Source organism: Megalopta genalis, chromosome 2 (genome assembly GCF_051020955.1).
Source record: "Megalopta genalis isolate 19385.01 chromosome 2, iyMegGena1_principal, whole genome shotgun sequence".
NCBI lineage: Eukaryota > Metazoa > Arthropoda > Insecta > Hymenoptera > Halictidae > Megalopta > Megalopta genalis.
Window position 1 is genome coordinate 28,709,319 of NC_135014.1, and position 16,606 is coordinate 28,725,924.

Sequence of the window (16,606 nt, forward strand, 5' to 3'; positions counted from 1 at the left end):
AATATTATTATATTATTATTATTATATTAATATTATTATTATAGTATTATTATTATAGTTATTATTTTATAGTTATTATAGTGACGAATTGTCAGCAACTATAAAAACGAGGCGCAAGACTCAAATAATCGTATCTCTTCTCCCCAAATTGTCCATTTTTCTGCGCAACCTGAGCGTCAGTTAGGGAGACATTGCTGTAACCTTAGCGTCAGTTAGGGAGACATTACTGTATCTACGCGGGGCGAGAGCGGGGATGAGAAAGCGGGTAAAACACAGTAACAGAACAACAAGGGGGGGGCTTCTTTTTAATTGTACCATTATTAATCGTCCACTGTCGTTCTCGCGTGACATTATCATCATTATCATCATCATCATTATCATCGTATCGACAAAATTCATTCCTATATACACGATCGGCGACAATAATAATAAAAAATAGTAATAATAATCGCAAGTTCGTAAACCGTAATCATTGTACATCACTACAAATATACAGAATCCGCAACGGCGCGCACGCGTACCGCGTCTATAATAATTGTGTACGCTCGTATTTATATATTTATATTTATATATTTATATTTGTATTTATATTTATATTTATATTTATATATATATATGTATATTCGTGTGTCTTCGTATATATTATATGTATAATAACGTTACGTCGGTTCGCGCACTTTTTACAACATCGGAATACGTTAGGAATCTTTACACTGAGTATATACAATAATAAAACATGCTCCCCCGGGATAAGGAACCGAACCGTTTCATGACACCGAACGACCAAAAGATAAAAAAAGCGACGAAAACAGGAGGCGAACGCTCGCAAACCGCGCCCGTCCGGCGGCGATCACGTTCGATTTTATTTCAAATTTTATTTCGATTTTATTTCGGTTTTATTATTCGGCTCTAAAAACTCTCTCTCGACGACGGCTTTCGAACGGCCGCCGGATCTTCGAACGCGGCCCGGAAATCGCCGCGCGGAAAACTCGGTGCTTTTTTGCGGAAATGCGCGCGCGGAAAGCTCGAGATCGAAACGTTCTCGAGCGTGCGAATGTAAGTGCAAGAGCCGGAGTCCGATCGGCGATCGAATCGATCGTACGATCGTCCGTTTCCCCGGACGGGAGATCCGCGGGCTCGCGCGGGGGGGGGGGGGGGTGATCGTGGGGGAGTGTCCCGCGATCGCGGCCTCGACGATCAAGATCGTGTAAGTACAAAACATGACAACAGCTTTTATTACGCATTGTATTCCATCATATGTAATTATAATCGTTTATACGTACGTGCCTCGCGTTAATTACGGCTCGACGGAAGAGAGCTGGCATCAGCGTCGTCGTCGCGCGACCGATGAACGAACGAACGAACGAACGAATCGACGAACGACTGAACGAACGGTCGATCGATACGGCTAAACAGATCCTGCGAGCGATCCACACGTCGACGCTGCGCGCCGAAACGCTGTTTCTCGACGCGCGATTTCGATCAACGCTCTCCCCCTCCCTTAATCCTCCCCCCACTCCTCCCAATTTGTTTTCGATTTTCGTCCCACTCTCGGGAAGATTTTTTTATGCTTTGAAATTTGTCCCCGGAAAGAGAGAAATATATATATGTATAGAGAGAGAGAGAGAGAGAGAGAGAGAGAGAGAGAGAGAGAGAGAGAGAGAGAGAGAGAGAGAGAGAGAGACGAAGAGAGAGCGAGAGAGAGGAGAGAGAAAGAGCGAGACGAGAAACAAAAGAATAAGTTGCGACCTGACTCAGTTGTTGTATTGTTGTTGGTAGTCGTGTTTCGTTTATTTAGTAATCATTATTATTTATTAACAGGAACATCATCGAATCTTTGTTCGTTACATCGTCATCGTCGTACGTTTTCGCTACAATTACAATTCGTGTGTGATCGATCACTATAATTCAGTATATTTATCACCACCGGCGTTAATTGATCATCGGCCAAGTAGCGTGGTAGTGTATACTTTGCGTGCATATGTATATACAATAACGAGATATATATATATACACACACAGAGAGACGCACGCACGCACGCGCGCGCGCACGCAGAGAGACAGACACGCACGCACGCACGCATGCACGCACGCAACGCACACACAGAGTCACGGGGACGCGTGTCCCGTTGGAATATACATGTACACGCGCAGAGAAACAAACAAACACGCACGCAGAGCACGCAGCCATCGCACACACGCATACATACACACACTCGCACGCGCGCACAAATTATGTATACCGGTGTCAATCGATCGTTGTCATCAATCAGCGCGGCATCGTTCGTCGACTACACGTTTTGTTCAGCCGCATCATCCATGTATAAATAAATAATTATCATCAACCGTGCGATAACAACGCGTAATTGTCATTTGTTCGACGTTTCCAAGGTCGAAGCGGGCGAGAACGGTTTCTCTCTCTCTCTCTCTCTCTTTCTCTCTTTGAAACACAAATAATTTACACACGTCAACAAAGAAACGAGAACGGGGCAATTCGAACGAGACGACGCAGCAGTTGGGGGAGGGGGGAGAAGAAAAAGAAAATGAAATTGATATAAATAAGTTAGAAACGATTTACGACAAAAAACGAGCGTACTTCGCGTTTCTCGCAGACTTCGACGTCGAAAACTTGGAATAACCCGTCCCGTCGTCGGAACTTTGCTGACGACGCCGGTTTTCTTCTCATTTACATATATATATTTATATATATATATTTATTTATTTATTCATTTATTTATTTATACTTTGTTTTATCTATATATTTATATATTCATTTATTTATTTATTTATTCATTTATTTATTCGTTTATCTGTTTATACATATCGCCGAGTAATGGTATTCAGAGAATGAGATGGGTGCCGCGTATCGTCGTAGGCGTGCCCAGTCGCGGGAAGAAAAGAAAAGCCGCGGAGGTGGGATCCGCGTTTCGTTCGTTTTTTCTTCGTTTCCCCCTAGAAAGTAACCAGGACTCGCCGCGGCGGTCCGTCCGCTAATGCCCGGTTCAACGATTACACGCGCGGCAGCAGCCAGAACGAGTCTCGGGGAAACGAGAGTCACGCGAGGATCCCTCGGCTTTTCTTTTCCCCGTTCCGAACACCTTTCGCGGTTCCAGAGGGAAAAGAGAATCAACGGGATTAAGACGGTCCTATGGCGGATGATGGGTTTGCGGGAATCACACGAGAGTTCCGATTCTGGGAGAAGAGCGCGATGTCGCCGTCTGCGTCGCCGATCGCGCACGACCGATGTCCACGGGGCGTGGTGGGGGAAACTCGGAAGCAGACCGATCGAAAACGGAGCGAAGGAAGCGACGTCTGCCGGCCGATCGGCAAACTAGGGTTGCCCGCCTGGGGAACCGCAGTTTGCCGAACGAGGAATATGTGTTTGGAAACGATCTACCCGCGGCGTAGACTCTTCGACCGTGCGTTTCTGCTAGCGGACCACGGAAGTTTGGAAGCTGAACGAGAGGTCGGACGCGTGAACTGCGGTCTCTGCACCGTGGATTGGTCGAACTGTTGCAAACAAAAGTATGGGAAACGAGGTTAATAAATTGTGAGAAAATCGTGACACGCCCGTGGTCCGGTAAAATTCGCGTTCGACGAATCGAGGAGTCTACCCGGCGCGCGTCGAAAGTCCCTAGCAGTTCCCGATGACGTCTCGGGGATTGCTAGGGACGGGAAGACCCGGTGAAACTGTAATGGCGGCCGAACTTGGCCGAGCGGAAGAAGAAGAGGAAGAAGAAGAGGATCTCCCCGTGGATCCATGAGGCGACGACCGGTCCCGAGTGACTCTAGGAAGACCGATATCTCACGGTACGAAAAGAAAACTGCGTAATCCGAACGGCGAAAGGGGGAGGGGGCGGCGGTGATAAAAAATCTCACGAAGGGACGACATCGTTTGAATCCTAATTCGTCGTAAACTTTCTCGCTCGTAACTATATACGCACGGTACATACAAACGCTTCTCCTCCGGCTCGTTACTCTATTACTCTCTACCTGTCTCTCTCTCTCTCTCTCTCTCTCTCTCTCTCTCTCTCTCTCTCTCACGATCTCTCTGTCCCATTCTCTCTGACGCGCGCGCGCGGAACATACACGGACGCGGATACGAATACATGTACATAGAATATATACAAAACGTTTTTGGGGTGGGGGGTTGGTTGGGGCGGGTGGAGTTTCTACCAAGCACTCTCGTTGCATGCACGCTACACGTCCTATCGCTCGCGAACAACACACGCTCCCTCTCTCTTTCTCTCTCTCGCTCTCTTTCTCTTTCCGTGTCTCGTTCTCTCTCTCTCTCTCTCTCTCTCTCTCTCTCTCTCTAGAGTAATCCTCGAACGCGGATCGCAGCGAAAGAGGGAGAAAAAGGAATCGGTCACGCGATTCGAAAGGAAAATAGCGAAGCAAGAAAGACGAGAGAAGCGAGAGAGAATCTCGAGAACTATCGGAACAATGATATACTCGGGTGATCGGGCGGGTGTTGGCGTGTTTTTTGGGGGGCGTCGTGGGTCGGGGCGCGCGCGGGGGCGTTCGGATACGATAGAATAATATTAATAATAATTAGAATAATAATAATATAATAATAATAATATAATAATAATATTAATAATAATAATAATAATAATAGCGAAATAGTAAATAATAGTAAATAACAATAATAATAAATTAGTTCTGTACAAAGTTTCGCAATTCGAGCATGATAGAATATTAACACCTAAAGAACGGGCCGAACGACGGTTTATCCGCGACGTCGTCCGCCCCCACAGCATCTCGTTTATGTATAGCGCGTATACATACACAATATATACTCTTTCTTCGTGCTCGGTCCGTCGAGCTCCTCACTTAAAAAAAAAAACAAAATAGCGACAGGACAAAGTTATAGAAAAGAGAAACGAAAAGAGCGCGGGTTTCAGGGGCGGGGGCGGAAAGTGTTGGGGGGTATAGAAAAAAATGATACAATTGTCTTTTCCATCGGGACAAAAAGAATGCTCCCTCGTCCGCGAGGATCGTCGCCCGGGTCTCTCTTCTTCCGTGTCCTGTGGTCCTCCCGGGGTGGGCGGGCGGTCTTTGATTAAACTCTGCAACAAGCCGCGTGCGATGATCGCGCTCACGCGTTCACAAGGGTAGTAAGTAAAAAACCGCGCGTCGGGAGAACCGCACACCACCAGACGTCGTTTCCCCGTGTGTGTGTGTGTGTGTATACTCGACACTCGAGAATGGCGACCCGATAAACGAACAAACGAAACAGAATTTCAAGGAGTTCGCTCACACTGACAGCAGCTTTGTCACGATTCGCGGGCCTCGCACCGCGCGAGCGGCAAGGAACCGACGACACACAACAAGTAGTAGACGAGTTCATGAACGTTGGCTCCAACAAAGAGGGCGCGTTGCGGTCGGTGGCCTGGGGCACCGGTGGAACTACACTTCCGTCGCGAGCGTCGCCGCCAGCGACGAGTCGTGCCTGTAATGATCGTCTATCACGTACACCCCGCAGCCGGAGTCCGCTGGACCGCCGCCACCCCCGCCGCCGCCGGGCGGTCCGGTGCCCCCTTCGGTGATGGACTGCGGCGGCCTCTTGAGCAACGCCGCCTCCGCCGCGCAACAGCTGTCCGTGGCTCCGTTCCCGACGAACACCGACGACCTCTTCGCGGACTCTATCACACCGACGCCGACGCCGACGCCGATCCCGAGACCCAGTCCCAGGCAGTCCTTCTCCTTCTGGAATAGATGGGACGCCCTGTGCGCCGCGGCCTCGGTGTTCAGCTGCTTGGTCGTCCGCGTTCGGCCGTCCTGCAGCACCGGTTCCGGCTTGTAACCCGAGCACGAGCTGTCCAGCGTGACGTCCGTTTGAAACGACGAGTCGAGGTCGTCCTGTCTGGCGGACGCGGCGTTGTTCACGCTCTTGTTCGCCGTCCATGTGTTCTTGATCATGTGCGCGTCCCCTGTGCCCAGGGTGCAGACGCTGCCGCCGCCGACGCCGCCGGAGATCATGCCGCTGCCTGCGCCACCCAACAGCCCTACGTTCCCTATGCCGACGGTGCTCCCGGTGGAACCGACGGTGCCGCCGACGCCGCCCATCACGCCGCCGCTCCTCTTGCTCATGCTGCTGTGCACCGCGTTCCTCTCGTTCTGCAGCCTGGCCTCCTCGTCGGCCTTGGCCTGCTCGCGCTTCTGCCGCCTCTTCATGCACATCACCGCGACCGCAGCCACGAGGATGAACGCCGGCACCGCGGTCGACAGGGTCGCTATCACGACCACGTGCTCGGTGGTCAGCCCGGCGTCCCTCGGCTCGGCGGACGCCACGTGCCTCGAGAGATTCCCGGACCAGTAGCTGGCCCCCGACGGCGGCACCGCCGGCACCGCCGTGTTCGACGACGGCGAGGCCCCCGCCGCCGCCGCCGCCGAAGCCGCCGCCGCGGCCGACGCAGCGGCTGCCGCCGCCGCCGCTGCCGCGGCCGCCGGCAACACGGAGGAGGTCCCTACGCTGCCTACCTCCTCGGCGCAGGTGTCGCCGTGCCAGCCGTTCGGGCACTCGCAGATGAACCCGTTCACCCGGTTGCGGCATGTGCCGGCGTTCTTGCAGGGCGCGCTGCGGCACTCGTCCACGTCCACGCTGCAGTCCTTGCCGGTGAAGCCGGGCTTGCAGTCGCACCGGTAATCGTTCGTCCCGGAGATGCAACGGCCGCCGTTCGCGCACGGTTTCGCCAGACAGTAGTCGACCTTGTCCTGACAGATCCGGCCGACGTATCCCGGCACGCACTGGCACCGGAACTGGTTCACAAGATCGACGCAGGTCGCGCCGTTCAGGCAAGGGTCGCCCTGGCAGTCGTCGATGTTGGTCTCGCACCGTTCGCCGGTGTAACCGGCCGGGCAGGCACACCTGAAACCGTTCACGATGTCGGTGCAGCTGCCGCCGTTCTCGCACGGATTCGGCGAGCACTCGTTCAGCTGGGACTCGCAGTCGTTGCCGGTGTAGCCGGGAGGACACCGGCAGACGTAGCCGCGCAGAGAGTCGTCCTCGCAGGTGGCTCCGTGATGGCATGGCGAATCGCGACAGGATCTCGTGCTAATCTCGCAGTGACGACCGCGCCAGCCGGGCGGACAGGTGCACTTGTACGCGGTGCGATGCTGTTGCTGTTGCTGATTCTGCTGCTTCGAGGACGAGGAAGATTGGTCCTGCTGCTGCTGCTGCTGTTGCTGTTGCTGCTGGTTCGTCGACTTCGACAGACCGGCCGACGACAGGCTCGCGTTGCTGTACGACGAGTCCATGCTGCAGGAGCCGCCGTTCAGGCAGGGCTTCGAGTGACAGTCCAAAAGCGGTTTCTCGCAGTCGGTGCCGGTGAAGCCCGGCGCGCACGAGCAGGTGTACAAACCCAGGCCGGTGTTGAAGCAGGTGCCGCCGTTCATGCAGGGCTTGTGATTCGTGCAGTAGTTCAGGTCCTGGTTGCAGAACAGACCGCCCCAGCCCTCGTCGCACAGGCACTCCCAGGGCTTTTGGCAGCTACCGTGAAGGCAGCCCGGGTATCTCATGCACTCGTCGCAATAGGTGCCCTCCCAGCCCTGGCTGCATCTGGGAACAACAAGAAAACAGAGCCGATCCGTTAGCCACAGCCTTCTTCCATCCTGTTCTTCTTATTCTTAATTCTTGTCGCGAGGCTCTGAATTTATCGTTTATTTCGATAGGCGTCTCTCAGCGGCTGCCTCTTCGAAATACAGTAGTATGTCTCTCTAATTGACGCTCGGATTGTGCAGAAAAGTGGACAATTTGGGAAGAGGAGATACGATTAATCGAGGTTTGCGGTTCGTTTTCGTAGTTACGAATTGTCAAGAAATATAAAAACGAGCTGCAAGGCTCGAATAATCGTTATCTCCTCTTCCCAAATTGTTCATTTTTGTGGTCAATCTGGGCTTCAGTAAGGGAGACATTACTGTATTCGGTATACACTAATGTCTCCCTAATTCTGTCCTGTCCACAAAAATGAACAATTATGGAAGGGGAGATACGACTATTCGAGCCTTTGCGGGTGGCTTTTATAGTTACAAATTGTCAAGGTTATGCTGAAGCTATGTCAAGGTCCGAATAACCGTATCTCCTCTTCTCGAATTGTCCATCTTTCTGCACTATCTGAGCGTCACTTAGGGAGACATTACTGTAGCCGGTCATCACACACAGAGACAGAGAGAGAGAGACAGCGAAATTGAGAGGGGGTCTAATCGCGAAGAGAATCAAGGATCGCCGAAAATCCCGGGTCTCTCGAAAGAATGTTCCAAAGAGGAAAGAGGGTTCCGGTCCGGGCCGCGCGGGAGGGGGACGAAAAAAGAGAGTCTTTGCCCGCGACAGAGGATACGCAAAGGTGGCCACGGCAAAGCCGGAGAGAGCTCGGACGAGATGAAGAAGAAGAAGACGAAGAAGACGAAGAAGACGAAGAAGAAGAAGACGAAGTCGAAGATAGAAAGGATTGAAAGGAAAAGAGAGACAGAGACGAAATCAGAGAAAGAGAGAGAGAGAGAGAGAGAGAGAGAGAGAGGAAGAGACGAAATCAGAGAGGGAGAGAGGGAGGAAGAGGCGAAATCAGAGAGAAAGAGAGAAGAAGAGACGAAATCAGAGAGAAAGAGAGAAGAAGAGACGAAATCAGAGAGAAAGAGAGAGAGGGCGGGGAGGATATGGTGGTCGGCCATTACGTGCAAGGGGGTTACGCTGGCGCAGGAAGGACAAAGAGGCGCGGAGGGAGAAGGCGGCCGGGCGGGAAGGTGTGCGCGTGTACGTACGCGCGTATTACGGGGTCGCGAGCCTGTGTGTTCGGCCCCGTATGCGTGGCATGGGCGCTCGAGCGCGCGCGCGCTCGCGCGTGTGTGCGCGCTCGGAGAAAGAAGAAAGACAGGTAGGAATAGACCGGAGAGACGGAGCGGGAGCGAGAGAAAAAAGGAGAGAGAGAGAGAGAGAGATCGACATCGAGAGAAAGAGATCGAGAGAAAAAGAGAGAGAGGGAGAGAGAGATCGGGATAGCCGGCGCAGAGAGGGGTGCGGCGGGGTGTTGTGTGCGAAGGGAGAGGACCGCGGAGGAACGAGGAGGGAGGAAGAGCCTGAGCGCTCGCCGCTCGAGAGAGAGAGACAGGAGAGGAGATAGAATTCGAGGGAGAGTGGGGAGACGAGTCGTCGAGTAGTGTTCCCACGGTTCGAGCCTCGGCACAGCCGTTCAGTATGCGGGTCAAGGAAAGGTTACGCTGCTCTCTGTGTGTGCGCGCGCGCCTTGCTCTGCCCACCAACACACGCCGGCACCTTCTTCGCGAGCCACCTTCCTTTCCTACGTGGCGCGAGCGCGCGCGCGCGCTCCCGCGAGTACGTGTGCTCCTCACGGTGGGTATCCGCGGCGGGCCTTGTATGTGTGTGTGTGTGTGTGTGTGCGCGCGGATCGCGGCGGACAGAGGGAAAGAGAGAGAGAGAGAGAGAGAGAGAGAGAGAGAGAGAGAGCCGACAGAGCCGTCGACGTCGCATGACTATACCATTAAATCCCGTGTACTCGCGCGGAGAGCCCGAGCGTAATCGAGAGAGCCCGTCGTCTTCTTCCCTCGCGAGAGAGACCAAGATCGTGAGCGCCGGCGATCGCTCGCTCGCTCGCGCGCGCGCGCGCGAGACCGAGCGACCGGAGTTAGGATCCGAGTCGGACAAAGAGAGAGAGAGAGAGAGACGGGAAAGAAACAGAAAACCACCGGTACGAAACGACCGGCCGAACTGTGCCGCGGATCTTCGTCGACTCCTCGTGGTCGTTTGTACATACGCGCCTAGCCAACGAGACGCGAGAACCGCGGCCGATTCCTCGAACCGTTCTCCGGAGAGGCCCCGCGCGGCTCTTCTTCCCGAGCCGAGCCGAGGGGCCCGCGACAAACGCCGATCGCTATCGACGCGCCTCGAAAACCGTGGCCCCGACGCGAACGCGGAATCATATTTTCGAAAATGGACGGCCTAGAGACGGAGGGGGAAAGGGGGGGTGAGTCTCTCGGGTCTCTGCGATATAAACGTTTCTGGGACCAGCTGGAATTCCGGTGAATTACGCTGCTCTTACGGTTTCGGCGTCAGTTCCAGCGATTTAATTCGAACGTTTTTTAAACGAAGTCGCTTTTAACAGCGGCCCGTTTTTCCGCGGGAATATCCGCGCGCGCGTTTCCCTGCGTCCGCGGGGAAACAGGGTCGTAGGAGAATGGACGCGCGCGTGCATCTCGCGACAGGTATCTACACGCTATGTGCTCGGCTACCTCGTGACTGTGATCTGATTACGGCCGGCGCACGGGGTGCCGTGAAAGTCAATTATTCACGCGGTTCCAGCAACCGGCGACCTCTCGGCGTGTCTCCCGTATTAATTGATTGCGCAAAGCCGCGCGAAGCGTCGGGACCGTTGACGGAACTTTCGCGATCGAGGATCGAAGATCGCGAAGCGCGGAGTCGCGCGCGCGCGGATGAGAAAAGGAGATCCTCTCGACGAAGATCGAAGATCGTTCCGTTGATCCTCGGAAACGCGGTCGGGCGCGCGTTTTCAGTCGATCCGAAAATCGTTCCCGGGGCGATTGCGTAACGAGACGCGGGGCCCGGTCCCCGCCGCGGGTGGTTCGATTCTCGAGGGAAGAGAGAGAGAAAAAAAGAATCGCGCGGAATGCCAGAACGGAATGAATCGGTCGCGCGATTAGGGTTTCGAGCCGCGTGCCTCTCTATGCGTGGAAATAGCCGATATAATCGGTAAACGCGGTTTCCATTGGAAGAACGCGCGCCGGGGCCTTCTCTCTCCCTCTCTCTTTCTCTCTTAGGATGGGATGTTGGCCCCGTTCGTGATACGTGAAAGAATCGTCGCCGGGCTCCCATGGCGTCCCATTGAAATTTCGGAGTCCGCGTTCGGTCGTGCGCCGCGGCGTCTGAATACCGATGAAGATGATGCACATCGTGCATCATTCCCGGCTTTCTCTCCCCGTTCCGAACACGGCCGCGGCACGGAACGGGGCCCGTAATCTGGGTCTCTATTTCGATCTCGCTTCCCATAAACGTCGTGCGAACACGCCGGGTCTCTACTCGCGATCCGTCCGCGACGACGACGACGACGGCCGACGAAACCCGTCGATCGTTCGTTCGTTTCGGGACAGGAATTTTCCGAACGGTTTCGCGGCGGCTTCCGTTCCCCGTTCCATTCCGTTCCGTTCCGTTCACGGCGGTCCAAAGTCGGTGAATCGTTCGTTTGGGGACCGAAATTTTCCGAGCGGTTTCGCGGCGGCTTCCGTTCCCTGTTCCATTTCGTTCCATTCCGTTCCGTTCCGTTCACGGCGGTCCAAAGTCGGTGAATCGTTCGTTTCGGGACCGAAATTTTCCGAGCGGTTTCGCGGCGGCTTCCGTTCCCTGTTCCATTTCGTTCCATTCCGTTCCGTTCCGTTCACGGCGGTCCAAAGTCGGTGAATCGTTCGTTTCGGGACCGAAATTTTCCAAGCGATTTCACGGCAGCTTCCATTCCGTTCCCCGTTCCATTCCGTTCCCTGTTCCATTCCGTTCCAGTCTGTTCCGTTCCCGGCGGTCGAAACTCGTCGTCGATCGTTCGTTTGGGGACCGAAATTTTCCGAGCGGTTTCGCGGCGGCGGCGGCTTCCGCTCCGTTCCCCGTTCCATTCCGTTCCGTTTACGGCGGTCGAAAGTCGGTGAATCGTTCGGAGCGGATCAGTGCGCGAGCCCCGACGCCGACGTCGCCGGCTAACGGGACAATTAACCCCGGCCGGTGGAGTAATTAGATGATCGAGTTAACTCCAAACCTCGGGTTAACGTCGGGCCCCCGAGATTCGAGCGAAGACGAGAATATATCACGCGAAATTAACGGGGCTCAACGCGGCGACTCAATTCGACCACGCCACACGATTCGATTATCTTTAACGCTGGAAATGGAATTATCGTGTACGCAACCGCAATGCCGACGTGAAACGAGTAGCGCGTTTCTCTTTCTCTCTCGTCCGGATTCAAAGGATAACCGGCCGGGCCCGGCAAATAAACGCTCGACGAAACAATCGAACGCCAGATTCAAGAATATTACGTATATATTATGTATAATATTATATATAATTATATATTATATATTATATATATTATATATAATTATATATTATATAGTATAATTAATTATAGTAATATATTATATATAATTATATATAATATTGCGTAGACGCGCGGCCATTAAAACGTTAATAACAATAACAAATTTGCGCATAGTTCTTTTCAAGTCTCATTGCATTATCAATAGGTCGCTAATCTCACGAAATAAATAAATAAATAAATAAATAAATAAATGGTCAAATAAAATATGTCCACGAGCAAGAGAACAAAGTTCGCGCGATCTAAAAATGAGCGACACATTCGGACTAATTTCGATTCACTGATACAGTGATGTCTCTCTAATTGTCCATTTCTGAGGACAATCTGAGCCAAGGTTGTTGCGAGCTTATTGTCAAGGCTATTGCTAGCTAATTGCAAGCTTGTTGTCAAGGTTATTGCTAGCTAATTGCAAGCTTATTGCTAGCTAATTGCAAGCTTATTGCTAGCTTATTGCTAGCTAATTGCAAGCTTGTTGTCAAGGTTATTGCTAGCTAATTGCAAGCTTGTTGTCAAGGTTATTGCTAGCTAATGCAAGCTTATTGCTAGCTAATTGCAAGCTCATTGCTAGCTAATCGCAAGCTTATTGTCAAGACTATTGCTAGCTAATTGCAAGCTTATTGTCAAGGGAGACACATTACTGTATTTCGCGTACGGATCGTACGACAACAAATAATAACTAATAAATTCGTATAATTCATTTTTTCGTTTCTACAATAGATTTCGCGCTCGATTTATTTCGTGCATCGCGCGCAAAGAGAAACAACAGAACGTCGGCCACGGGCATCCGCGACGCGTTCGTCGAACGGTTTCGGACGCGTCCGCGATTTTCGAATGATCCCTTTTGGAAACGGTTCGCGATGGGATCCGTGACATCGGCCGTCTAGGAAAAAGAATGCGATTCCCGTCGCCGGCGGCGGGAGAAAAAAGAGAGGATCGTCGTCGAATAGAACAGGAACATCTTTTTGCGCCCGCGTATTTATAGGCCGGGGAGAAGGATTCACGCGAACGCAGAGATTCCCCGGATCGATCTCTGGCCCCGTTGCGTCTGCGATCTTTCTTTCCCGAATCGAATTAGAAAGGGTTCAACGACTCTGCCTTCGACTCGGCCGGCGCTCCGCGACCATCTCGAAAAGTGTGCGCGCCGGTCGCTCTCGCGAGAATGGAAGAAAGAACCGAGCGAAATCGGAATTCGCGCGACGAGAGAAGAAGCTTCGATCGACGAGGGGCTCGCGATCGAAAGCTCGACGCGGTTCGATTCGTTCTCTCTGTGGTTTCTGCGTGTATTTTATCGCGAAGATGCGGTAGAATCTTCATTGAGAAACTTCTGATGGTTTTTTTTTACGGACGGACTCGTTTCGATTCACCGGAGTGCGGATTTTTTAAGCGAAATACGAATTGCCAAGGTTGTTGCTGGCTTATTGCTAGATTATTGCGAGCTTGTTGTCAAGGTTATTGCTAGCTAATTGCAAGCTTATTGCTAGCTTACTGTCAAGGCTATTGCTAGCTAATTGCAAGCTTATTGCAAGCTTATTGCTAGTTTATTGCAAGCTTATTGTCAAGGCTATTGCTAGCTAATTGCAAGCTTATTGTCAAGGCTATTGCTAGCTAATTGTAAGCTTATTGTCAAGGCTATTGCTAGCTAATTGTAAGCTTATTGTCAAGGCTATTGCTAGCTAATTGCAAGCTTACTGTCAAGGCTATTGCTAGCTAATTGCAAGCTTACTGTCAAGGCTATTACTAGCTAATTGCAAGCTTATTGCAAGCTTGTTGTCAAGGCTATTGCTAGCTAATTGCAAGCTTACTGTCAAGGCTATTGCTGGCTAATTGCTAGCTAATTGCAAGCTTATTGCTAGCTTATTGTCAAGGCTATTGCTAGCTAATTGCAAGCTTACTGTCAAGGCTATTGCTAGCTAATTGCAAGCTTATTGCAAGCTTGTTGTCAAGGCTATTGCTAGCTAATTGTAAGCTTATTGTCAAAGCTATTGCTAGCTAATTGCAAGCTTATTGCCAAGGTTATTGCTAGCTAACTGCAAGCTCATTGCAAGCGACTAAACAAAAGTTTAACATCTTCTCCTATTCATCTCATTCTCGATTTTTACGTTCGCCCGTTACTTTCTTACTAATTTAAACCGCGCGCAATAGACAGAGCAATAATCCGAACGATACAAAATGACAGACCAGGAGAATTTCGATTTTGCACGAAGATCCATCCTTAGTCCAGTTATTAGCACGGTCCGAGCACGATCCCGGCGAGCGGGGAATGCAATATCGCGCGCGGCAGAAGAGGATCACGGCGAGCCGGAGAAGAGAGACAGCAAGGTGAGGGGGAGGGGGAGCGGGGAAACGAGAGGTTGTTGTAGGTGTGCATTTCTTCGGCGTACGTCTATCTTCTGTACGTAGAAACGTGTACGGCGTGTATACGTGTATGTGTGCGCGCTCGCGCGCACATATAAATGCCTCTACGTATACACATCTCTACGTGAACAACGCGTGAGTGTGTGTGTGTGTGTGTATGCGTATACATATATATATATATATATACTCACATGCATTCGTCGGGTCGCTTGCACTGTCCGTGCTGGTCGTCGCATCCGGGCAGGCAGAGGGCTGAAACGAGCAAGAAAAAATCGAAAAGGTTAAGGCAACTCTCCGCGAGAGGTCGATCGCGTCCCTCACGACTGCACGAGCGACCGGTACCCATACGATGCATCCCGATGCGCATTCCTCTACTATAGTAGTCGGGTACTGGAACTACGATAATTCACCGGGCAGAGACGATCGCCGTTTAATCGATGCCGCGAAGTCGTTTCGACGGGGAGAAAAATCGGTTGCCGACCCGCGTGGTCGTCGACCGTCGTAGTCGTTGTACGTTCGATAGACGATATTTTTCTACGTCGGAGTCAAATCCCCCCCCCCCTCAAGACTTTGAGAGCAGTTTACGATCGAGGACGATCGAGGATGATCGAGGACGATCGTTCATTGTTCTACTTAATTGTTCTAATTCTGTGAAATTGGCTCGTTCGTCGATTCCCAATTTTTATCAGGTTGCGTCAAAAATATTATAGTAGATATTATTATTGTTATAAATATTATGTAAATATTAGAAATATAATATTAATATTAATTATATTATGATATAAATATTATAATATAATATTATAATATAATATTAATATTAATTATATTATAATATAATATTAATATTAATTATATTATAATATTATATTAATATTAATTTTACTATAATATAAGTATAATAATATAATATTAATATTAATATTATTAATAATATATTATTATATGTTTGATTTATTGTAATATTTACCGAAGTCCATTTCCTCATTTTTACCCTCGAATATTTTTCAAGCCAAAATAATTTTACATTTACAGTTCAAATAGCTTCGATCTGCAAAGGGTTAAAACAGCGCGTTCTCATCGTGCATCGATCTGCCGAACGTGGATTCGCGGTAGAAGGGAAATCGCAGTGGCAACAGGTAGGTGTGTGCCCGACGGAAAAACGAACCGGCGGGCATCGTTCGAGATGAAACCGGAAACACAGTCTTCAGCCGAATGACACAGTGAGACAAAACGCCGCTCGTCGCGTGCGAATTCATCGCGAAGGGAGAAAAAGAGCAAAGCAGACCGGAGCGGCGGTCGGTGGTCCTGCCGAGTCCATGGGAAGAAGATGAGACTGGCGTCGTTCACACCTCGAATTCCCGATGTGGAGCCGAGGGCTGATTAAAATTGCTGTCGCACGGAGGCCACGAGCGTCGTTCCCGTTTTCCGGGAATCCTGGATGGGAACGGAGTCTGACCCGCGCGCGATGCCTCGCATAGCTGCACGTACCCGCCGCTTCGTACCGCTCCGCACCGCGGCGAGCGGGTACGGGACGACGGCGGGTCGGTCCTCGACTTCGTCGTCGTCGTCGACGTCGCTCGCTTGTCCCGCAAGCCTGATAAAATTGTGTCACGTGCGAAGATCCGTATCTTATCGACGCGGCCATACGCGCCTCTAACGCCCTACTAATTGGCCAATTGCCTGTCCCCCTGCCCCCCGCGCGCGACGAATAAACTCCTTCCTCCTCCGTCTCTTCCATCGCAACCTTCTCCTTCGTCTTCTTCTTCTTCGGAGTCGCGAGCCTTTCGAAAACTCCGAATCTCCGGCGTCTCGATGGAAGAAGCGGGTGGCCGCGGCGAAATTGTGTCGAGCGAGCGAGAGAGAGAAAGAGAGAAAGAGAGAGAGAGAGGCTTCTTGTCCAGTCCGCAAATACGCGGACGCCGCGTTTGGCCGGCTGCCATCGGTCTTTGCACAGTACCACTGTACAGGATCGTTCACGATGCTCGGCCGGAAATGAACGCGGTCGCCCGCCGACCGTGACACGCCGCGCGCGCGTGACCGCGGCGGCACCCGCGCGCGGAAAAGAGGCCCCGAGACTTCGAGTACCGCGCGCGGTTCCCGGGTTTCAGACGAGTCGCCCCCCGAATCGCTCGAGCTT

The 16,606-nt window shown here is 51.6% G+C and overlaps 1 protein-coding gene across 3 annotated transcripts in view; it reads right to left on the minus strand.

Annotated features, from left to right (window-relative positions):
- Window positions 1-299: 299 nt before the first annotated feature.
- The window catches only part of Delta (neurogenic locus protein delta), a 76,577-nt gene continuing 60,270 nt past the window's right edge, over window positions 300-16,606 (minus strand). For all 3 annotated transcript variants that reach the window (XM_033486543.2, XM_033486544.2, XM_076518966.1), the window contains exons 5-6: window positions 14,658-14,718; window positions 300-7,564 (exon numbers count right to left, since the gene is read on the minus strand). In XM_033486543.2, coding sequence (XP_033342434.2) covers window positions 5,413-7,564; window positions 14,658-14,718 — 2,213 coding nt within the window. In that variant the 3' untranslated portion in view covers window positions 300-5,412. The remainder of the gene's footprint in view (window positions 7,565-14,657; window positions 14,719-16,606) is intronic.